The sequence below is a fragment of the Scophthalmus maximus genome, chromosome 8 (genome assembly GCF_022379125.1).
Source record: "Scophthalmus maximus strain ysfricsl-2021 chromosome 8, ASM2237912v1, whole genome shotgun sequence".
Taxonomy (NCBI): Eukaryota; Metazoa; Chordata; class Actinopteri; order Pleuronectiformes; family Scophthalmidae; genus Scophthalmus; species Scophthalmus maximus.
Genome location: NC_061522.1, coordinates 12149369 through 12174397, shown reverse-complemented (window position 1 = coordinate 12174397; position 25029 = coordinate 12149369). Strand labels below are relative to the sequence as shown.

The following is a 25029-nucleotide window of genomic DNA, read 5'->3' as shown; positions in this document are numbered from 1 at the left end:
TATTCGCCACAGCAAACTCAACAAGCAGTGTTTAAAAGCGTCTCATCAGAAAGCACATCCACGACACATGGGAGGCAAAGAGTGTGGTCCTACGATGCGACACAGCGAGAGCTCCTCCGCCCCTGCCAAACAGACTGAGATCAACTTTCGACAGGTAAAGCAGACTCGTGTCAGATTACGTGACGAAGGAAATGCTGCTCACGTCTACACTGTCCCTCAAATTTCTGAACGTGGTGCCAAAGACAAATGACAGGTATGAAAGCAGACGGACGAGAGCAATCCAAAAGTAATGTAAAAGTTAGTTCTTTATTTGCTATTATGGTTCCTCAATGAGTAACAACTAAAAGAATCCATGATCTAATTACATTTTTTTTGGAAAGCAGTAAGTTATTCACGATTACTTTTTCAAGATCCCATCATTTTGCCTTCAAACACTTTGAGAGTGCTTCAACGAACATATTAAGTGTCCCGGAACACCCGGCGGCTCTGACTCCAAAGCACCTGGCTTTTTCTTACTGATTGGTCACAAGGAGTCCACCCACAGAATGGCAGCAATGTACCGACTGTGTGTTCTCTAGATACACTGGAGGGTGCAGACAGTCTCCTATATCTATTTTGATCGAGTGCCCATCTGTCAGCATTGACTAATTTGAGTGTAGGAGACGTGAAGGAGATGAGAGAAATAGAAACAGGATATTAAATGGTATAGAATTAATTATCTATTTTACTTATGCGCATCATATTACCAAATATTGCATTTTGTTGAGTTTAAGACAGGCAGGCATTCTTTAAAAAAAAGAGAGGAGATAACAGTCTTGATTTTGCAGTCCTCCTCTTCAGCTACTACTTATGATTCTCAGAAGGACTGGTGTCTGTTGCACGTCTGTTGGACATTGGCTGTCGGAGGAGTTGACTGGAGGAAAACCTGTGCAAACACGGACAGAATGTTTAAACTCTGCACTGAAATAACTCTGAGTCGAGTCCGAGAGAGTAGCTGCGTAGTCCCTCTGCCAGCTGTTTGAGGAGACAGGTGTTTGAAGATGTCATTCATATCTATTTTTCAAATGAAAAGTATAAGAATATAAAAAACATTGTCACTGTTGAATGTTAAAGCTTTTGCTTTGGTAAACACAGCCATGCAAGGGAAATTAGGCCATTGGCATGTCGCCCAAAATCTAGAAAAATTTGATCAAACTCTGCTGCAGGCTGATGCTACATCATGTTTTCAGTGTGTGACCAAAATCGAACAACTATGTTGCGATGTAAAATATCCTAAAACGACACAAACACACACCATACACACCCAGACAGACGCAATGAAAAAAAACTCTACAGACTCTGACTATGTGCCTCGGCAATATTCTTCCATCTTCTATATCTATCCTGACTTAACACAACTGAACCACCTCGTGGGTGTCTGATTGTAACCATGGAGATGAACTTGAATGACCCTATCAAAAGGAGCCCTAACCTTATACCCAGCCAAGCCCGGCTGGCAAGGAATAACAATATCAACAGTCCCAGTGCCCTTCCCATGCAGCACACACCCACACCCATGAGCCCCATACACATGAAGAACCATGCCCTTAGAAACACACACTGATAAATTGCATATGCAGAAAGGGAGAGAGAAAAACGCTATGTGTGTTTATTTATCCCTCATGCTGCTGCGGCATAAAGAAATCACTCCCCAACATCTCCACCTGACCTTCAGTGTTATTAAGAAGGCTTCTTTATTCCTGACACTCTCACAGCTCTTCCCTGAAGAAAGCAATTCATCCATTTTCCAATAACTTACCACCCCAGGCAATTATGTCTGTTTTTCTGCCACCTCTCTGCTTCTCAATAAAGTGCTCATAAACGGGGAGGGCAAAGATGTGAATCAAGGAAGTGATTTTGAAAAGATTGCCGGGTGTGTGAGGAAATGAGACAGTGAGAGTGTGTGCGCGTGAGGGTGAGAGAGATGGCGGCGTTAAGAGATGCGTGAAGATACCAAAAGTGAAAGTGATTAAAAAGCAGGAGTGTACAGACGAGAGCGAGTGGCGCTCGGGTGGCAGAAGTTGTGAATGTGACATATCTGAAGCACCGAGGCGGTGTTCAGCTCAGCTGGGTCCAGAAATTGCTTTAGCAGTGCATGCAGTCAAAAGAAAAAGTGTTATGCGTGTGAAAACATAAGAACCACAGCTATATTAGTACACCCACATGGTTAATATGTGCTGTATGCCAGACTTCACAAATTGAATACAATTTAAATACCATTAACACACCAAAGATGCTCCGATTAGTCATAGTTTTCTTATTCTAGTCTCACGGAGGAACGCTTGACTTGTATAAGAGACGTTTCAATAATAACATATAACACATAAAAAGCATAATGCAAGCCATGCCCTGTGCAAGATCTTTGAATATAAGCTGGAAAAAAATACATACAAAAAAATATATGATATAAAATGAAGTTCAGTTAAATGTATCCAGTTGATTTTAATTATACATTACTTTAGCTACATTTTAAAGGAGAAATATGCTCATATTCAGGTTCATAGTTTAATTTGGGCGATTATTTGAGAATGTTTACGTGCTCTAATGTTCAGTTAAGACATCAGTTCCCTCGTACACTTGGTTTTCGCTCCTGTCTCTTGAAGGCGTCCCTCTCACTGAAGCCCAGTCTGCTCTGGTTGACCAGCTGGCCTATACCCTATATACTCTGTGATTGGTCAACCCCTTTCTGCACATGTAGGAAGTTCTCTAGCGCTCGCCTTTACCAGGCTTTGTTGGGGGCATGCCAGACTAGCCGCTAGACATGTTTTATGTATGTCCGTAATATGGTGAGGTCACCGTCTTACAGAAGCATAGTCCGGACTACTGACGAGCCGTTTCAGGAGCTCCAGGCGCCAGGTTTTCTGTCAGGGAGAGGAGCTCCCTTTACTGTGGACATTCAGCTTCTTAACTTGACCTTTTACATACACAAAAAACCTGAACAACGCACTAGAGGAAAGTGAAAAACTGAAGAAGCATAATATGTCTCCTTTAAAAATGTGCTATTTGTGTCCCGCTGCAAAGGACACAGCATAATAACAAGCTGCTGAGACAGATTTGCAGTAAATACATGAACTATGAGGCCTCCACACAAATACTCTCTTCCTCTCTCTCTCTCTCTCACACACACACACACACACACACACACACACACACACACACACAAATTAAATCACACTTACATTATCCCAACCTGTATTCTTACCTTAAACGTATACTATTTATATTATGAGGACTTGACAAGTCACCTAAGGTAACTGTGTCCCCCAGTCCCCCCCCCCCCCCACACACACACACACATTATTGTCCTCCTAGTGAACAGAAGAAAGGCAACTCCTTTTCAGCATCACCTCTGTCTGTGACAACAGCAGCCACATGTTGTGACAGTGACTCAGAGACCTGTAGCGTCGTGTGTCAAAGCTGACCGTGCTGACAACACTGCTCCAAATAGCCACGGTGGATTCCATTAAGTACAATTCAATATATCTTTTATGTCCCTTGGGGGCAATTTGTATTGAGGCTTAAGTGTGCCACTGAAATAATTATAGAGTTTGTCGTTGCTTACTTGTAATTGATTAATTCATTAATACATTGTAACAAGTTATTAAGTGATTAATTCAATTTGCATTTAAATAGTGCAATTAAAAGACAATCACTACAAGTCAGTTCAGTTTGAAACTATCTTTTACCTATACCAATTAATAATTCCACTTCCTTATTATTCTGTCTTAGAATCTTAAATGAATTGATTGAGTTTAGAAGAATCTTAAAAAAGGCTCTTACAAAATATGACATTTTCCAGTTACATTTATGACCGTATTTACATAACACCTAATGGCTAATTTGTCTCATGCTTTAAAGCTCCTATTGCATCCTCACCTTAAAGTTACCACAACTAAGGGAACCCTCTGTGCCTGTAACACCAACAATATCTAACCACTGTTACCGACTTTGAAATGGCAAAATATCTGTCAAAGTCCCCCATGTTAGCAAGTATAAGCCGCATGAATATATTTATAAAATATATATTTTGTGTGCCTTTATTCCATAGAGATGATGGAATGACAGTTAACAGTCAGGCTGGGTGGGGATGTAACTGGGAACCCGCTGTTCAGGGCATGTATGCCCATGTGGTTGTCGGCCTCACCATTCAGCCATCAGGTTGTCTAAAAAGATTTCATAAATGGTTTATGATGCACTGAAATGTAGTTCTACAGTGTTACAGTGGGGGTTTTTTGTGTAACAAATATAAATTCGCCTGTGGGCAGAGGCTGGTGTATAAATAGATAATGAATGACAGGATAGTATCTTTGTTAAAATTTTATATATAATATACTGTCTCATATTTTTAATAATAGAAAATGTGTTTCCATAAGATAATTATAGTTGTTGTACATTAATAAGAACGGAAGCTAATTAAAACTATAAAATGGTAATTAGGGGCACGTAAAGCAAAGTGCTCCCTAATGAAATCCATGTTTGCAGTCATAGGAAGAAGTGGACTACTGCACCCCACAAATGATGCTGGATATTTCATGACTCAAGTGGAATGCCTGAAGAAAAGGTTGAAATTCAAAGAGAATGAAACATTAAAACAACATGAACTCACCAGTAGTGTCAATTTCCTTTTAGGAAAACTATGATGAAACATGTTTGTCAGCATCCCTTTTCTCCTTGACTATTAGGAATGCTGGGAGGTGAATCTGTATGCGCTACACATCCTTGGATTGCATTCCTTTTTTTTCTTTTTTTTCAACTGTGGCAGCTAGCATGACACATATTCCAGTGAGAAACAGCAGCTGGTAGCAGCGATAATGCTACACGAGGATATTCACTTTGCACAGGCAGAGGGACGCAACTTGTGTGTATTTATGAATATCAACTGACACCACAGGTTCAACTTAAATACATAACATTAGCCTTAAAAAATAAAATTGACATCGTCATGCTGTTTGCCTACTAAGAGCACTGGTGCGCTGACTGCGGATGTATCTGTAACATTAACATTTATGAAAATCCAGCTGCTCCTCTATGAATTGTGACTGATTTACAAACTGAAACTCTAAACAAAATGTCAAAATGTCAAATGTCAAACACAGACTATTCATAAATCTGTTTTGAACACAGTCACAGTGGGAGCTGTCTTTCTTCACAAAAAGAGGAGACAAGATTACAAAGGGTAAAAAAAACGACTTCCTTAGAATGGTTGTGCTGCACATGCCTCTTCCTGCACGCTTGAATCATGATTGATGATTGGTGATTCTGCACAACAGCAACACAACATCGTGACGACAGTGCGAGACTGGCCCTTGCTACAGTGCGCACATAAACCCTTGGATACCACACAGTGAAGGGGGAAGATGAGAGCTAAGAAAAGGGGTCGACATCTGCACCCAACTTCCAATGTTTGCTTTGGTCGATTTAATGTATCACTCATGATAAAAAAAAACCAAACCTCATTTCCATATACACATTTCAGGTCTTGCCAGTTTGGAATGAGTCTATCTGAAACTACACTTATGTCACTGTCTGTTTCAAGGGTAAACTAGACTTATTGAGCCCCCTGTATGCTTTACAGCACAATACACATTCACCCATTCACACACATTCGTACTGCGCTTTTTCTATCTCACATCATTCATACACTGCCGGCAAAACCATCGGGGGCAATGTAGGGTTAAGTGTCTTGCCTAAGGACACATCGGCACACTGACTGGAGGAGCCAGGGATCGAACCAGCCGCCCACAATAAGTTTTAATACAGCAAGACCAGAGGTTTGGCTTCTACCTTTGGAGATTCTGTTGTTGCAAACTTTTTCATTAAGCGTCTCATTATAGAAGGAGTAATTAATACTAAAATGGGGGAGTGAAAGTACTCCCCTAGTATTTATCTCAGTGTCTCCTCTATGGTTAGTTTTCATTAGTTGGCTACTCCTCCTGCATCCCCCCGCTGCCCATGTCTCACGGTGGGTTTCACCTTCTTCTCTGACAGTGGCGTGACTTGTTTACAGGTGGAGCTCTCCAAGGAGACTAATAATACCCACAACTGAGATATCACTTCTGCCTACACCACGCATTCAGACTCAGCCATGGAGGGTGAGATGGAGAAAGCAGGAAGGGGGAGACAGAATGGCAGGACTGGAGGTGCCAACTTTGCAACAGGAAAAAGTAGGAACTAGTGAGAGGAGGATTTAAGCGAGAGAAAACAAAGCATGAGGTAAACTTTAGTACCCTCATTTGCTGTAATAGCATGTGACATTAATCTGCATGATGACCCAGACAAAAACACAGATTTTTACCATTTAATGATGGTAAATTATTAATTATTAAGTTAAAATATACACATACACACACAAGAAACAGAAATGTTGGAATACGTGTGTTCATACCACTTTCTTTCACATTTATTTTCTACATTCTGTTACGATATATATATCCAGCATATGCAAACAGCAGTGAATGAGTATGCAGTCTTCTGAAGGACCTTCAGCTGCATGTGCTTGACGTCCTGTGAAAGCTTCAATCAAGAAGGATGAGGGGAAGTGTGGGAGGAGGGAGGAACACAGGACGGAGGCAATAATCACCTTATAGTGACTATTAAATCTCACCCAAAATGGAAGAGAGCTTGATCCTCCACATTCAGTCTCCGGGGCCAGAACACAAACTTTAGGTGATTGTGTTCATTATGCGACAGCATGCACAAGATTCCAATTACTATTCTCGCGGTGACTGAAATATTTTGGGTTTTTTTCATCACTCGTCATTAATATCTTTTGGAGCACATTATGTATTAAAGTTGCACTCAGTTCATTTTTTTTAGTAACGCCAGTGGCATGGTTCTGGTCGGCAGCCGGCGCACCACGGGTCCAGACTGAAATAAATCAACTACTTCTTGATGGATGTCATGAAATTTGACACAGACATTGGTCTTCATGGGAGCGAGCCCTAATGACTATGTGATTAGAAATGTTGTCATGCTAACATGCCAAAAGATGATAAAAACGGTAGACGCCACCCATCAGCGCGTTAGCAGGAAAACATCACATTTATCTCAAAGTGAATCCTCACAGAGCGATGGCCGTTGTCTCTCACAGCATTTCACCTTTCAATCCATGAAGCCTTTTAGCCGACTTCAGTTATTTGTCAAGGTTTCCAGCTCATAAGCGTAAAACTCTGCTCTGCTCATTTCTGGCAACAGGCGCCTGTCTTCAGCAAAAGAGAAATCTTTGATAAAACAACTGTGCACTACAGGCCCAGCACCAAATGAGAGACAGACCAAGTTATTGACTAGTTGATGAACATATTGGAACATCCATCAAGTGAAAGCCACGGATATTTCTCACAGTTGTGGGTTGAAGCGACTAAAAGAGAGTGAATATTGGACTAAAATTCATCAAGTGGACAGAAACGAGTCTCCACATGAATGCTAGAGCTTTATAGGTGATAACGTCAGATGGTGTGTTTACAGCTTGTCCATCTGCCCCCGTTTGGCCAGGAGAAAGAAGGAAAATCAATCAGAGCAGCTTAAAAGCATGATAATATAGATCACACTTTAAAGTGGTAAAAGAAAATCTTGGATCCACACGTTTATCCGGATCTGCCTCAAAATTACATTTTTTCCTTGGGTCATGCCCCACCCCTCCACAAACTTTCATGGAAATTGGTTCAGTAGTTTTAGTAGTAATCCTGTTGACAGAGAGACAGCAATGAAAACACAACATATATATAGTATACATCACTTGCAAAAATGACGACAAAATGCACAAGCAAAAGAATGCAATCAAATGTCTTGTATTCTTGGGCTGGTAAAGGGACTGGCAATGTGAATTTCGTGGATTTATGTTATACACATTCTGTGCATAGTAATTTATTACCCAGCCCCCAATAAGTTAAACAAATAAAGAGCAACTTGGTAGAATATGAATATGTCTCTTTTACGGATTTCTAAAGGGATGGTTCTTCAAACTATCCATAATGTTCAACCCAAACAGCCTAGTAAGCTGTGTGCCTCGTTAGTGGAGGGAAACCATGTGAAGTATTGTATCAGATTGTACTTCATTATTCAGTCGGTTTTCCATTTTGGTCTGGGAAATACTATGGGAAATACTTATGAAAAGTGAAGAGGATTATGAGAGAGGCTGGGAAAGTAATGTGTGCCAGCTGATATCAGGGGAATTCCGGAATAAATTAAGCACACAAACACACACACACACACACACACTCACACACACACACACACACACACACACACACACTGAGTGACCCTTAAAGTTCCCATGACATCTGTTACCACAGAGTCTAGTTGGTGGAGTAGGCTCCTCCCTAGAACATAAGAGGAATTCACATAAACGTGACAGTGGGTTGGCCCAGAACGGAAATAGATGAGTGAATATGAGTGGCTTTGGTGAAACTGTGCTCTTAGTCATGTTATCAACGAGTGATTAGAAGAGCAGTCCCCCTAATGTTGTGGGAATAAAGCGGTGCACATGCCCTGTATGTCTGAATTACCTTATCGAATACCTAATCCTCATGAGTCATTTAAAGTAGGGGATAGAATCTCCTCCCTGTGTACCACAAGCCAGTTCATTCCTGTACTTAAGATATACATATGATGCAAAATTAGTTTAGTTTCATTAAAACTTAAAACTTTGTGGTCGCAAATCAGCTGGGCGCCGTGGGTTTTTGCAAGTTGTCATGTTATAAACATATATTTATGAACCATTAGTGCCTCGTGTGTCTGTTGGATGGTGTAAAAACAAAACTGTAAAGGCCTTTTTCTTCCCTTTTTAAAGCTAAAAGTTGCCTCTAACAGTGATGTGGCATCACTGTGGTGGGAGTTTGTCTGCTCTAATAATGACAATATTTTTTTAGCAGTTTTGTAAGATTTCAAACGTGGTCATTTTGGGTTCTGACCATGAGATAGAAAAGCCGTCACGGGCATAGAAAACTGATACATGAACTGTACTTTGTATGTGCTATTATATGTGTAACGCCCTGCCATTAGTAGCACCACCGCTCCCGGTCCCCCACAGCGTTTTATTCTACCAGATGTAAACGGGCACCTTTGTATCAGGATGTGTAGTTTGTTCGGCTGTGCAATTTAAACCATTCAATTATTCTGACAAAAATTTTGGGAGAAAGTGGATGGCTAAAGAGAGAAAAAAAATCTATCTTGTATCATACCTATAATTCTCGACACCACCATCAGTGTTTGTAACACAAACAACTCTCTCACAAATGTGGACATCAACAAAAGATGAAAAAAAAAAGAGGGAAGGGAGGAAACAGAAAATGAGGCACAAGCATTGAAGAAGCAGCGAAGGAATTCATCAAACATTCCTTGTTTGCAGTTGTTTATTGTTTTATGTTTTGGATACTCCCAGCAGGCAAAAAAGATGTGCCGCTAAAGTGTCCCCATGACAAACAATCATTATCACCATAAAGGAATTCTAGATATAAATATGTTTTGGATTTAATTTTGGCAATGATGCTCAAAAAAAATGCGGCTCAGCTACTTGTTTTTGTTTGTTTGTTTGTTTGTTTTTCATGCCATAGAGGAATAGAACAGGAGAGACGGGTGACAGACCGTAGGCGGACAATGCCTGCATCGCGGAGCACTCACTTTTGTTTTCACCCACATGAGTCACAGGGGTAAGGAATAAATTTGAGTGAAAACATAACTGGGCATTCATAATGCTAAGCCCGGCTTGTAGATTGTCCATTGCTGGATTTGAAAGTTATTTTTTTATCATACACGTGTGCACTAATTATTGTATCGCAGAGCAACCGCTGACACAAATCTTTGAAAAATAACGTTAGTGTGTCATACCTGTAGCAGAAATAAAGTGGGTCGCCACACGCTTAAAAAAGTCAATCTTGACAGCCTGACACAACAACACTTTCTAACTTCTAACTTTTCAGAGAGTTGTTCATGAATATAAATCAAGACTTAACTATCGGCCGCTTGGGAAAAATACATGAAAATCCATTTTGAAAAATTTGTGGTAAGCAGATGTTGTTTTGAAGCCTTTGTTTGCGGACTGCATTGCAGTGTGGACAACGGTTATTAACGATGCAACAGGAGAATAGAGGATGGGATGCAGAGGAGAAAGTAACACGCAAACAGACTCTACACACAAACATTTGCTCATGCTTTCTTGTCTGCACAGACACACAAACACTGGTAGACTTTGAAGGGCTTAGTGGTTGAGATTATCACCCCCCCCCCCCCCCCCCCCCCCACACACACACACACACACACACACACACACGCACACGAACATGCACGCACAAACACACGCACACGCACTCATAATGTGTAGGCTCGTGCAATGGGCCTGCATCTCAGGAGTTGGCCCCTCTGTGACATTTGCAAAGGGCACGAGGAGTATCATTCATACACACACACACACACACACACACACTCACACACAAACACACACCCACAGCATTGACCTCCACACCATCAGGTGTCAGCATCCCCCCCACACAGAAGCTCAATACTCAGATTAGCATCAGGAACCAGGATTATCTTGCCCCTGCAGGGTTTGGACAGCACACACTCACTTCACCTGGCTGTGCTGTAGCGCTCAGGTGGCCCCCACACAACCACACAGCACACACACTGTACGTGCATCCGTCAGTAGCCTACACACGCATGTACATGTGGAGAGTAGTGATTTGGTATTTAGTGATGAAGGTTGACATTAAAGAATGAAGCTTAGGTTATTAACATAGGACCTCGAATGTATAGTTTCAATTATGATTGTGTGTGTGTGTGTGTTTCAGAGGAAAACAGTGGAAAAGAAGAGGAGAGTCCTTCACCTCTGCTGCACACCCATGAAAATCCCCTTTCTCCCGTTACATAAATTGCCGTTCGTCATCTCATATTCACAAGCCAGTAAGACTCAATTCTGGGACAATATTTCTTCTACAAAGTACAGAATAGTTTAAAAACTGCCTCGGCAACAAAACTCTGCCTCATCCTTGAGTATCTTCGCCGCCTTACATAACGATGTCTCACCAGCCACCTCACAGCAAGTGAGCTCGTTCAAAATCCTTCTGAGGCGTCTCCTCTTTCTTTTAAATTTTTCTGATTTAGCAAAGGATTGTCTGCCTTGACTTCTCACCAGTGAGTCGATAAGGGAACATTGGTTTATTTGATGCAAGCTTTGAAGAAAGGGCATGTCAAAAGAAAGGGTCTACACAAAGCCACAGACTGCTGGCCTGGTTTAGAGCGTGAGAGCATGTCAGACCTGTTCATCTCGTCTATTAGAGATGCTCTGTCCCATGATCTCCTCTTATTTCTAACAAGGAAATGTGGATGCCTCTGCAGCCAGGGTGTGCTTTTCATTCGGGAGGTTAGCAGATGAGCTGCAACCCTGAGACTGAGGTCAATATGGCAGGTTTGGCTGTTTTTATCTCTTAAGTTTTGGGAAGCTGCAGCTCCTCTGGTTCGATGAGTCACTCACCAGGCTGCAGCAGAAGACAGTGCTGTTCTACTGCCACCCTGTGGTGAGGGTTGCTATTAAGTTCAATTCTAGTATTGCTCCTTTTCACAAAATCAACTCATTCCAGTAACAGCATTTGGCTCATGCGAGGTAAGATGGCAAAATGTTTTTTTTTATAACAAGATGCCACTGTAATGATATGTAATGATATGCATTTTGAAATTACTTATATATCAACATCTAACCATGAATGAATGAATCTGTCTGTCTGGGGGAGGGGGGGGGGGGGGGGGGGTAGACAGGTGCTGACACATGCACACTTGCACACTCATGCTATTGTAATTGAAAACTGTCACTTTGAGATTTTCTCCTCAACAGGGATTTGCACTGGTTGTCTGCAGCCCCAGGTCGTCTCTCATCTCTTCTCTGCTCCTCACCTGTAGATTATGGTGCTGACTCTCTCTTTCTATTTCACAAACAGTTTCGCTGGCACAAAACACAATGACCTTTCTCTCACAGTTTTAGCTGTGAAAACCAACAAAAAAACCCGAAACTGTTTAATGAAGAGAATAGGGTGAGTCTTAAAACTAATCTAATCCTCCAGTCCAGTGGTTACGTATACCTTGACTTGCCCAGGCCCAAGGAGAATAATTTTATAGTTTGTCACTTCATAAATCTGACAATACTTCTATGTCCAAATCTTCTCCCTCTCTTTTCCTTATCCTCTCTGCTATGACTAAACAGTGTAATTCATTCATAATGGATTATGCCCTAAATTAGGTGAGCACATATTGAATCATTCATGTGGGCTCACTTCTTTGACTGGCCTGCTGAATCATTAAATAGGAGTTTTGGAGATGCTAATTTGCTCTATGATCCCCAAGAACATCTGAGAGTTGGATGAGCTGATGCCTGTGTTTATGTTCTGTGCTGTTCTGTTTCTTCACATAGAAAACACACACACACACACACAAACATTTTTTTAATCTCAACATCTCTGGTTATTTATGATCAGGCACTGGAACAGATGGAGGATAAGGGATAATATTAGTTAACAACAAAAATCTACATCAGCTCCTATTCATTTTTTTATTTCCCAGTGGAGCATAGTTATTAACACACTGAACATATTACAGTGTTTTGTGTGATAAAAAAAAAAATATATATATATATATATATCTAGCAGGCCTTTAAAATACACAACACATACACGCAAAATTAAATAATGGGCAAATCAAACTAACTAAAGTTTCACATTTTGGTCATTGTCTTTCACTGTGGGTATTAACCACCAGTTCAGTACAATGGTTTTGTTCATGAAAAAAGAAAACTTCAAAAATATGTTAACACACAAATGAATTAAGTTAGCTAAACTTAAAGTTATCAATTGTCTTAACTTGGTGACTTAAAGTTGAACTAAATTAATTCCTTTTTGTGTTGAAGTAATCTTTTTAAGTTGGTAAGAGATGTTTTTCAGTTTGTGAATGGTTACATTACAACAATTTTTGTTGTATTTGTTTTTTTACGTTATACCTGCACTGATAAAGTTTTCACATCAAATATACAGATAGCTTTTTTTATTGCCAACTTGAGGGTCAGAATATATAATGACCAAATTAGAGAAGAATAAATTTGTGTATTAAGCAGTACCTTAAAGGAACCACTAAGTGGTGCCACTGTGCCATTTACTGCCTCGATATAGCACTTTCAAATTCATGGACAAGAATTGTAATAATCAGAGGTGAAGTAATTAAAGAACCACCTAACATAGAAGAATAAAGCATTGAATGAGTACTCTCATCATTATTAGAATATATAAAGGATAAGATATTCACTTAGGTCCTTCACTGTATCCCAAGTAGAATTACATTACATCAGACATGTTACTAACATATGTTAAAGATGAGATGCATAATTTTCACAACACTTACAAATGGGAAACAGAGCAATACAAGAGGCAAAAATAATGAACACTACAGTTACAAAACAAGACAACAAACAACCAGAAAACTGACAAAACTAACAGAAAAAAAACTAAAAGAAAGAGTAACAACCTTAGACTTTACACGGTCAGAAGAAAAGAAAGATGATCAATCTATGAATAAATAACGGGGGGAAAGGGAACAGTGATAGCATTACTGAAAACATGGGCAGTTTGTTTTAAGATAAGAAAATATATTTGAACAAACCAAATAATAATAATAATAATAATATATTTGATTTATAAAGCGCTTTTCATGTACCCAAAGCGCAAATGATGAACGAGAATGGATATCTAAAGGTAATTTGATCCAATCCGAAGAAACCTGAAGCCTTTTTTTTAAACAATTTTCTGACATACATAGGGGAGCATGAAAAAACATGCCCAGAGGTGGTTAGAGAATAATTTTGAGTACAAGGGGAGAAACATGTTTAAGACAATGAGGAAAGATAAAGTTAATGCATTTAGAAATAAATACCATTTAAATTGACCTTTTGAACAATTACGAGTGTATCCAACAATGTGCAAGAATGTGTAAAAAAATAAATGAATAACATAGAACATTTCCTCTAATAACATTTCATATTCTGAATGAGATATCTATCAACCCATCCATCCATCCATCGATTTTCTCCCCCTAAATTCTTATTCCGGTTGATCTGCACTATTCAAGACATATTATTCAATACATATTATTCAATAAGGCTATTGTTTTAAACCTGACAGAAAACAACTGGTTAAATGAAACCGCAATGATGTTTCTTCATCCGGTTCTAACAATTATCATTATATGCGAAGGATGTCGATTCTCTTTCTTAGTTTTAAAAATAAGCTTTCAACGGTTCCTTTTATTTTATCATACAATACTCATATAACATGACCCACGTCGGAGAATGTATTTTTCTCTTGCGCCGTCATGACGCCGTGACGCTGTCCAAGGATTATGTGTCGATACCCGACGAATCGAACGAGAAGCGGAAGTTGCAGCGCGAGGACGAAAATGAGATGCTTTGTGTGCGAAGTTAGTGAGCAAGCGTCAACTTACACGATCTCGGAAGTGAGATAAAGCAGCGACTCGTCGAAGGGGCGTTTTTTTTCTCTCCTCCTCTTCCCTCTGGTCCGCGACCTCTGAAGTTAGACTAGTCCTCCTGGACAAGACCCCGTCACTCTCTCCGGGAACCGGAACAAAGTGTCAGCAGGTAACGGTGCACAAAGGCAAAGCTAATGCTAACACGAACTAACGAGCGTCGCACGGTGGTGCGTCGTCGCCTGCCTGTGTTGACATGCAGATGTTCCCAGAGTGAAGCAGCGGCTGGTGAAGTGGGCTACACGTCAGCCGTGGCTGGGATGGGGGGGGGGGGGGGGGGGGGGGGGGGGGGGGTCTGCTATTGTCACGATAATAGCACCAACGCCAGGCTAACTTCGAACCGGGCACTTGTGTTCCGACAGGTGAACGAACTAGCTGCTACATTGTGGGGGGGGGGCACTATGTTGCTGTTGCCACTAAGGCCCAAGAGGCCTTGGGTTCATAGATGGTAAGGTGGCTCCTGTCTTGTGGGGGAGCCCTGTGTCAACATCATCATCATCATCATCATCATCATCATCATCATCACCACCACCACCATCACTGTTATTATTCAAATGGGTGATCTTGAAAGTACAGGTTTGTTCTCTGGGTCTGTGTGGACATAACGGGGCTGCCATGTGCCGTGCCGTGCCGTGCCGTGCCGGACACAGGAGCGTGGAGCAGCAGAGACATTGGCCACTTGTTCCATCTCGGCGTCTCTCACGTGGAGGTGACAGGGAACTTCAGATGCACAGGGTGTCAGGAGGGTGTTTGCAGTGGGGTACCTACTTGTGGACCGGTGGAATGATGAAACACACCTGTGAAGTGTCTGCCCTCACAGCTTGTCGTGTGTTTGAATGAGACACAGTCATCTGTGAGAGATCGGATGAAAAGTGAACGATTTACACAAAGCGTCTCGGTCCAGTAGAAGCATTGTCTGCCGTCGGAATATTAATCCAATTATTGCTTATTGATTTTTTTTTTATGTTATGCCTCGCCAGCCAGGATGGACCCAGCTCTACTGAGGGAGAGGGAACTGTTCAAGAAAAGAGCTCTGTCCACTCCAGCTGTAGAGAAGAGACAGGCGTCCTCCGACTCACACAAGAAGAAGAAGGCCAGAGTTGACAAGGAGAGCTCCTCGGGGTCCAAACACAGCGCGGGTAAGTGAAGCAGACGTGTTTCAAACATGGATTGACACGTGTTTCACTGTTACTGATGACATAAGGTATCCTTGTAACATTCATTCTGGTGCCCATCACCACTGTACTGTATCAATAGGGATGCATCAGTCCACATCTGTACAACTTCAAATGGCCTGATCATGTCACTGAAGTGGCAGAGGGAATGTCATTCAGTACTGGTTCCGGTATTTCTAGGAAGCACAAAACATGTGAGCCCCTTTTAAAATCCACAGATTTTGCCTTGTGTTCTATTTTCATAATCTCAGTTGCTCTTTCAAACTAATAAGACTTGCTGCTTCCATATTCAGGGTACAGGTGCAGTCATTTTTCTAGACCATGTTACCGTCATCCTCCCCTGCACACACATTTGAATGAACAGAAAACAGCTCACACAAAGCGAACATTTGGTTGATACCACAAACAATAATTACATGACAAACAATAATGGTTGTTTGTCTTATTATTGCCAGTTGTGTATGTAAGTGGTGTAATACAGCATGTCAGAATTGTATTTTGAGTAGTGGCCTCTTGTCACTTGGCATTTCATGTAAGTTTGCAACCTCATAACCTCTCAGTATGATTGTCATGAGTCAGCTGCTTCCTTTAGAAGAAAAACAACCCAGTAGTTAGATGATTAAGTGACAATTTATTAGGCATTTTGTGGTAAGGCATATGCAATTTTACATTGTCTTCAACATGACACGATAAATTACATCACTGTGCAGCAACCAAGTGTCATATAATGTTGCAACGATTAACATGTTGACGGCACTTGCACACAATTTACTGAAGAACATAGAAACACAGGCTTTTATCCAAAGCAACAATGATATCCAATTATAACTTTGTTGCTTGTCAGGCCCTTTTGGGAAACAAGCAGGCAAATTCTTAGATTTGGACAGTGTACAACATTCTACCATCTCTGATAGAAATTCATTTGTCTCCATCAGGTCATAAGTATGTGCAGTACTCAAAGGGCAGAAGTTGCTAAAACTCGATATTTGTTGTGATCAGTGTCTTTTTTTTTTATTTAAGTCAACATGTTTTGGCTTTTACTCCACACACAAAAAAAGAAAAGAAAAAATGTCCCACCTCATTCATACTCATTCTGTTACTGCCTACAAATTGTGCTGCAGATTTGTGTTAGTTGTTTTTTTTCTCACACTTTATACTATATCAACTCTCTATCTCCGGATTATCTCCGGTATAAACATTGTCTTTCAGGGTCTGCCCTCTGTGTTAAGTGGTAGTGAAGATGTGTGAGCTTTTTCCTCTTAATTGAAATGAATAGCGAGTTAGTTTTGCTCCAAATAAGTGAAAAAGTGCCCCCCTTTTTTTTTTTTACAGTGTTCTGTTACTCTTATCTTGTCTGTTCCCTCCTAACTATTACATAGCTCTAAGGAATTAATTTCCAGGGCATCAGAGTCAGAGTTGTGGTATTGCCCAGCTCAGCAATGACAATCAAATTCCTACTATTCCTTTCCTTCATCATCGCTACCTCTATACCACCTCAGTCTGCGATTCTCGCTCCTTGCAAACGCTGGTCATGAGCCTGCTGCAGCTCCCTGGCCCTTCTTCCTGGAGCTGGTGATGTGTCTTCCCTTTGGCACAGCACCCACAGTCAAGTAGCTCATAGAGCACGGCCAAGGCAGCCAGAGACAGGACAGTGAGGATGAAGAGTAGCAGGATGACGAAGCACGCCACATTCCAGCCGTCGTGGAAGGGGTAGACTTCCTGCACCTGCAAGGAGACGTGAGAAAGAGAGGCTGCCTCTTGGTGCCATGGGAGATTACTTGGGTGTACGGTGGCAGTGATGTTGACCATGATTTCCCCTTGGAAACAAGAACAACAGGGAGAAAGACAGAATATTAATGTGTATCTCCGTGGTCCTGTGTTTTACTGCAAGAGAGTGAAGGTTGTAAAATACTTGTTTTAGAATGTGAGAGAACGTTTAATGATTTCCTCCTCTTTAGGCCATTATATTTAGGAGCAATGTTATTTGTCTGAATATGGTTTTTAACCTAATGGACTGGGCTGTAAAGTTGCCACCCCAAAAAATGATAAATATTAAAAACAGAACAATATATGTAGACCATATGCACTGCTAATGCGCTGTGTGAACAGTTTAGTCTCGCTAGAGACCACAGACAGAGTGGGAAAGCCATTTCTTCTCTTAAAACCATCAGTGTTTCTGTTCAGTACTTTGCTGGGATGTGATTATGGTTGTGCCACATCAGTATCACCCATAGAGGAGATAAACTGCAGTGCCGTTCACAAAATAAACCTGAGCCTACGTCTGTCAGGGCAGAAAGGATTTTTACTTAAATTATGTGTGTTGTTAGAGCAAAGAGCACATGCATATTTTTAAGACACACAGAAATTTTCTATTATTTATCTACTGAGAGCAAGGCAGCTGACCCAGATTACTTGAGTCAACCACTGAAAGAGGCCGAGAAAGAGGGTCAGAAATGTTTCTTCTTACAGCAGACTAATCTGGTCTTTTTTTTTTGCGTGTATTTCTTCCTCCTCTTTAACAAAGCTTGCTGTGTGTATAAACACGTGTATTTTGAATAGATTTGTGGCATCGACCCGTGTGTACGAGTGTATTTTAGGGCCCTTGGAGAGACACCGCAGGTGAATGCTCCTCGTGTCATTTTGTGTTCTGTGTTACCTGAAAATGTAATGTGATGAACCTGTTGTCGTAGTGACGAAGAACAAAAGTTCTGTTTGAGTTGGAGTTAAGGTTACATTTCCTTTCAAAACATTACAAACAAATATTTTCCTGCACCGACCATTCCTGCACTATCAATGAATTTCCGCATTAGGGTTATTATAACAAAGCTCTAACAAAGCATTCTTTTTGAGGAACCATGTTTCTAAAATTTAAGCTTGGGTGTATTTTGCTTGTGTCTCAAAATGACATAATGCATATGTGTTTTGTTAAGTCTGTTCAGCCGCTGTTCTGGCTGGAAATTGGCATATTTCACTTTTCCTGTATACTGAAAAAATCCTTACACTCTGACTGATATGATCCCTAAATGAGCCCCGCCCCAAGCTTTTAAAAGTGTGGTAGGATGAGATACTGTCCTACACCGGCTCACTAAACACACAAATACCACACAAACACACACACCAGCCCCTGGTCAGCGCCTCAGGGGTATCACTACCTCAGTGATTTGTCTTGAGAGCAGCAGTTTGCATCGACTCATACATCTCCAGAAACGCAGACCGACAGGATGCACATGAGTACACACACGGACATGGAAACGAGCTCCTAACGCTTGCTATTCAAGTGACACGAGTGCAGACAGACGAATCCATGTTTATTTAATCAACTGCGTTTTGGCTTGTTCTTGGCCCGAATGTTAAAATTTCCATGTTAAGCTCTTAAATTAGTTGGAAAGATTATATTTTTCTGACATTGCTGCCAGATACGGTGATTTGCAGTTTTAGATAATTCTAATGCAGAAGGATTTGGCTTTATAGATACTGTAGAGCTGTTGCATTATAGATATACAGAGGATTTACCCAAATTATTCACAAAAAAACCTAATAGTCTCAGCTGAACATCGAGACTCAGAAAAGACCACATCTTAAATTCAACAATCTGTGGATTGTTATGATCTTTTGATGTCAAGCACACACACACGCACACACGCACACACACACACACACACACACACACACACACACACACACACACACATTACTCTGAGGATGCTATTATGAAAATTATGCAGACTCACCTGTGTCTGGGTCAGTCCTTTAGAAGATGCTAGTCAACAGATGCACTCTCCTCTTTCTGGTGCTCCACCTATCGCTCTGCCTTCCACTCTCCCCCTCCCCCGCGTTCACTCCTCGACCTGTTTTCCTCCTAAGCGCTCTCATGCACTTCCAGCCGTTGCTCGTGCACTCCCCCGCTCCCTCCGCCACTCCTTGCAGCTCTTGGCGTCTCAGCTCAGCGGCACAAGCTTCTCTCTCCCATCATTGGCTCTTTTCTTTTGGCCCTGCCTCTGCACCGTTTGTTAAAGCAGCCTGTCACAATTCCGACGCCCGGCCCACGGTGCAGCTCGCAGCAACAGAAGCTCCCGCCTACACCATGAATCATTCATGATTGAGTCTCTTTTTTCCAGCCTTGATTGGCGAGAGCTGACTCCAGACCTCAGACAGTCTCCTCAGGGGGAGCAGCATTATTGGACTCCCAACAGAGAATAGGACCAGCTGGCTGTCCTTTAATTCTTTCGAATCAAATTATGATCATATACCGCCCCTGCAGTATTTTTAGAATGATGCTGCTAACATTACAGGATAAGGCAGGTGATATATGTCACAGAAATTTCCCTGAAAAGACAAAAACCGAACAATAAATTGATCCAACTATATTCCTCTGTACAGCTGAGCTCCATTGTTGTCCAGATACTATTAGAAATACATGAGTTATCCAGACTGTTGCTCTTGGTAACAGTCTCCTGTAGCTTATTTTATGTTTTTAAGAACTACACCTTCACTAGGAATGGTGCAAGAGCCATTGCTGGTTTTCTCACAATTTGCTGAATAAGAAAAATGTAGAATATTACATTGATCATTTTTTGCTCCTAAAACAAGAGAGTGGATACCTCCGCCAAGGCTAGAGGTTTAAGAAAGTGTCGGGAGGGGGGGGCGTTCCTGGACCTGGCCGTTGATCCAAATCTGCTCCAAAATGTAATAGGTTCTTTCTTGGGTTAAGCCCCACCACTCCGGAACATTTCCTGGAAATCTGTTCTTTAATTTTTGAGTAATCCTGGTGACAGCGACAAACAAAACAACTAGCAATGATAACATTGTTAAATTTGAAATATACCATAACTGTTTTCTCTCTCTTCCCCCACCGCAGAGTCCAGTAATGGAAAGGTCAACATCAAGGCGAGCTCCGGGTACAAATTTGGCTGCCTGGCCAAGATAGTCAATTATATGAAGGTAAGCTACTGTAGACAATTTGTCTTTTACTAATTTAGTGCTGAATGTATTAACCATCGCCTCTGCAAACAAGCACTGTTCTAGACAGTTCGGCCTTGTGGATGTTCCCCTCCAAGCTGGTTTAAACTCTAACAAATGAATTGCTTGATTATTTTTTTTGTCATCTCCATCAACCAAGCACTTTTAAAAGCTTGTTGTGTCAACCGAGTGAGTCAGTTGTGCCCCGGTACGTAACATTCGGTCCACGGTCTTTCTTTTGGTACGTAAACAGCTTGTTCATCACGCTGCAGGGAGCTGCCAGGCGCTGTCACACTAGCTCTCTGACTCACCCCTCGCTGCAGAACTCACTCTCGACTTGACAGACTTTCTTTTGAATATGTGCCTTTTTTATGCCATCTGTTGGAATACTTTTACACACAGTTGAATAACCCTGACTATTGGATGAGAGGCATTAAATCACTGTAGGCACTGAACTAACCACTGTCAGAGGTGTAGGATTTGAAGTGTTTATGAAGATGGTGTACTATTGTTAACTATGTATGTGTGTTTTCTCCATGTAAATCCATGTGCTTCTCTGTCCTTGACCCTCAGACGAGGCATCAGAATGGTGACACGCACTTCTTGACCTTAGATGAGATTCTGGATGAGACCAAGCTCCTCGACATCAGCATGAAACAGAAACAGTGGCTAATGACTGAGGTGCGTTTGTGTGTCTTGAGTACATTTTTTTTTATCATCAAGAGTACTCTTCTCCTACACTGTTACACAGACACCAACATGTGTTGGCGTTCTATCACAAACGACGGAAGCCACAGAGTAGCAAAAGAGAAATCGTGCTGATAACACACATCACCCAACATTCAACATCTTGTTGAAGATATTAATGTTAATAGCAACTACATGATCTGAAGACAAAACTCCGCTGTTATTAGTATTTGTCAAAATCTTTTAAAAGGTATGTTCAATGTAAATATAGTTTTCAACCTAGTTAGTTTATTTTTAATGGGCATGAATGAATAGTTTTTTGTTCATCTCCTAGCTGGTTTACTATTTAACTAGAGACTTTAAAAATGTGAAATTTATTGCTGTACATCTCCCAGGCCTTGGTCAACAATCCAAAAATTGATGTGCGGGATAGCACGTATGGCTTTAAGCCCAAGTACAACCTGAAGGACAAGAAAGCATTACTGAGGCTGCTGGACAAACACGACCAGCTGGGCCTGGGGGGAGTGCTGCTGGACGATGTCGAAGAGGGGCTGCCCAATTCAGCGAAGGCCATTAAGGTAAATACAATTCATGCGCATGTATGTCTACACAAAAGATGCAATATTACATACTATTCATCGTGCCGAGTAATGGGAGGGGTGTGCACTTAAATCTCACACCCAATGTGTGTTGTGTGAAAACTGTGGTAACTAAACATGAAGGAACCATTATCAGAGAAATTAGCGCTCATCTGCTCGTTCACAGGCTTTGGGGGATCAGATCATCTTTGTTGCGAGACCAGACAAGAAAAAGATCCTGTTCTACAATGACAAACACTGCCAGTTTGTGGTAGATGAAGGTGAGAATTAGTCTAATTAATTGTTTGTCTGTCAGTGGTGATATGGCTCTCTCTTCCTCTCTGTGTGTGGATCTATGCCTTGGCTGTCTTTCCATCGGCTACTGCACCTCTGTATTTAAAGGCTTTAGTTGCTGTATGTTTTGATAATCAAGAAATGATTTAAGTCATCAAATGACAATGCAAAATGGCAAACTCTGGCTCTTCAAGTTCAAAGTTTTGAGATTTCCCTGTCTCATATCATGTTTTCAATGAAATATCTGTTTTAACCCCTGGTGAAAAATTTGTATGCTCAATATATTAAATTTAAGCATACTGGAGTATACTTTAAGTCAGACTAATCTTCAGTATACTTCAAGTATGCTAAAGATTATTTAACTTAAAGTTTGCTAATTTGGAACTACTAATTTTGTAATTAGTTGTATTTAAATTGCAGAAAAGCACAATTTTAAGTGTACTTAGTGTACTTTTATGTGATAAAGTGGAAAAATTTAAGTATATTTAGTACTATTAAGTACGTAGCTGTGTATGTATTAATATGCATGCTTGGATAGTGGAAATAAAGTGTACTTTATACGTGTTATAAGTACATTAGTAATTTGTTGAGAGAATCTTATTAATGTAAAAGCAATACACCATTAATATATTATTATTGTAGTAATATTATACATCACTTATATTTTTAGCTTATTCTAATTAATAAAAAAGTACCCTTTTTTATCAATAAACTTAAATTATTTTGCTATACTACTTTGTACATCACACAAAAAACATATTGCCAGTGTACTAAAGGCTGAATTACATATGGGAATATTTCCTAATGTGGACTGCATTGTTTTCAAAGCTATTAAAAATTACATAAACACCATCACACTTGAAGAGAAAAAAAAATATTAATGAAATCAGTAACTGAAAAAATAAACTGACCTATCCCTTTAAAATATGAAAACATAACAAATCCCCCATCCTATACACACACAAACACATGGCAAAAATTGCCATGCGAGATCGGTTTAATCGCAGGAACGCCCTCTTCAGAACTGTCCCTTTGCTGCCAGCCAAGGGATACTGTATACGAAAGGAAGGATCCTTTTGTATACAGTATCCCTTGGAAACAGAAGAGAGATAAGACAAAGGCAGATAAATTAATATATCTATGACAGCAGGCATAGGTCACACCTCTTGAGAACATCCACACACCCTCTTTGGGGGAAAATCATAATTTACATGACTGTGTGAGACACATGTAACTTATCAAGTCAGATAACATAATAACTTTATCTGCATCATTGAAAGCTAAATTATAAATGTACTTGCCATTCTCTGGATTGAGGGTAGACCCGAGTCTTCATAAGAGTCGTGGCCTTGAATGTGAGTACATTTAAAATACACTAAAGTATATTATTTTTTCACCAGGGACTAGCTGACAAAATAACTGAAACAAGCTTAACTCAGAACTTCCAAACTACTCAAACGAATTAAAATGATAAAGGTGCAACCTCTCGCATCTGAACAGTGGCAGCAAAACTAATGAAAAAAACTGATTTCCATTGAGAACAGTCTACACATGCCCACTCAGCCCTCATGCTGCATTCATATCATAAGTGTCACCTCAACTGCGAGATTCTGACTTGTTAAAGGCAATCATGCATTTGGCTAAAATCATGAAATTATTTAATGGGTAGCCCTTCGTTGCATTTCTGTCTCTATTAAATGCAGAATTTCAGAAACTGTGGAGGAGCGTTCCAGTCGATTCCATGGATGAGGAGAAGATTGACGAGTACCTGAAAAGACAAGGCATCTCCTCCATGCAAGAAACGGGACCAAAGAAAGTGGTACGTGTCCTCTATTATTCGATCTGTGTGATGTTTATTCCAACATCGCAAACTTAAATTAACTCAGCCTGATTTGTCACTACATATCAAGGCTTTGATATTTTCATTCTGAATACTGACATTTGTATTTAATCAAGCGTCATAATCAGTCCTGATTGCGCGTCTCTGCTTCTGTAGTTGCCAGTTCAAAAGAGGAAGAAGCAAGGCGGGCAGAGGAGACACTTCAAGACCCACAACAACCATTTGGCCGGAGTTCTGGAGGATTATTCAGATGGTGTTCCTGTCAAGAAGTGAAGTCCCTTCCCTCTCTGCCATGTGTCCTCTGAGGCACAACATAGAATCTGTTCATCAGAAAAGGCTGCAGATGAGAGACTCTGGCCAAACTACAACACAAAGACTTCTCATGGGCGTCTGTTATGTCAAACAAACTAGTTTCCTTTTTTCCCCTTGTGCTCCTCCCATTGATCAGTGGTCTTGTGTTACATGGTGTGAATAGCACCTGTGTTGTGGAATCCTTTCAGTTTGATTATTGATCAGACTGACGACTGGAGGACACTCGGGGAAAAGAGAATTGAGACCATTAAGGACAGTGAATGCTACATCCTTAAAGGGGGGTGGGAACTGCAACCATACGGTTAAAATGTAAATGAGTTTAAGTATGTAAATACTTTTTTTCTTTATTCCACATTTGTAAAGATGTGTGTGTATGTGTGGAAGGTTTGATTTTAGATGGCACCAGGCATCATCTGATGGCAACTTTCCATCCATTTATTAGGAATTGCAGATGTTGTGTTGTGCAGTGCATCATACTGATCCCTTATCCAGCAAGAAAACATCCTTGACATTACCTTCTGTGAAATTGCAAAAATATTTAAATTCTTTTTAATTTGCAGCACCATGGCATAGTGGTTGAAAATACTAGATTTGTTTGAACTTGTTTTAATAAATTACACCATTACAGGAT

General features: G+C 40.7%; 2 protein-coding genes across 3 annotated transcripts; one reads left to right on the top strand and one right to left on the bottom strand.

Annotated features, from left to right (window-relative positions):
- Positions 1-14412: 14412 nt before the first annotated feature.
- gtf2e2 (general transcription factor IIE, polypeptide 2, beta) lies at positions 14413-25028 on the top strand. Of its 2 annotated transcripts, none has more exons than XM_035636864.2 (8): positions 14413-14665; positions 15538-15692; positions 20587-20669; positions 21261-21368; positions 21770-21952; positions 22140-22233; positions 23950-24065; positions 24243-25028. In XM_035636864.2, the coding sequence occupies exons 2-8, from the start codon at positions 15539-15541 to the stop codon at positions 24357-24359; spliced, it is 855 nt and encodes a 284-aa protein (XP_035492757.1). In that variant the 5' UTR covers positions 14413-14665; position 15538; the 3' UTR covers positions 24360-25028. The 2 variants fall into 2 exon arrangements, with proteins under 2 accessions (XP_035492757.1, XP_035492756.1); XM_035636863.2 differs by having other exon boundaries at positions 14414-14665; positions 15534-15692.
- Positions 16340-19737, bottom strand: smim18 (small integral membrane protein 18). Its single transcript, XM_035636867.2, has 2 exons — positions 19460-19737; positions 16340-17545 (listed from the first exon to the last, which is right to left on the bottom strand). The coding sequence occupies exon 2, from the start codon at positions 17535-17537 to the stop codon at positions 17214-17216; it is 324 nt and encodes a 107-aa protein (XP_035492760.1). The 5' UTR covers positions 17538-17545; positions 19460-19737; the 3' UTR covers positions 16340-17213.
- Position 25029: the final 1 nt, after the last annotated feature.

Excerpts from the sequence above, each read along its gene's own strand:
- smim18 (XM_035636867.2), bottom strand. The coding sequence starts at position 17,537 with ATGGTCAACATCACTGCCACCGTACACCCAAGTAATCTCCCATGGCAC.
- gtf2e2 (XM_035636864.2), top strand. The coding sequence starts at position 15,539 with ATGGACCCAGCTCTACTGAGGGAGAGGGAACTGTTCAAGAAAAGAGCT. Across the intron at positions 20,670-21,260 it reads AGATAGTCAATTATATGAAG|ACGAGGCATCAGAATGGTGA; the intron begins GTAAGCTACTGT and ends CTTGACCCTCAG. Across the intron at positions 22,234-23,949 it reads CCAGTTTGTGGTAGATGAAG|AATTTCAGAAACTGTGGAGG; the intron begins GTGAGAATTAGT and ends TATTAAATGCAG.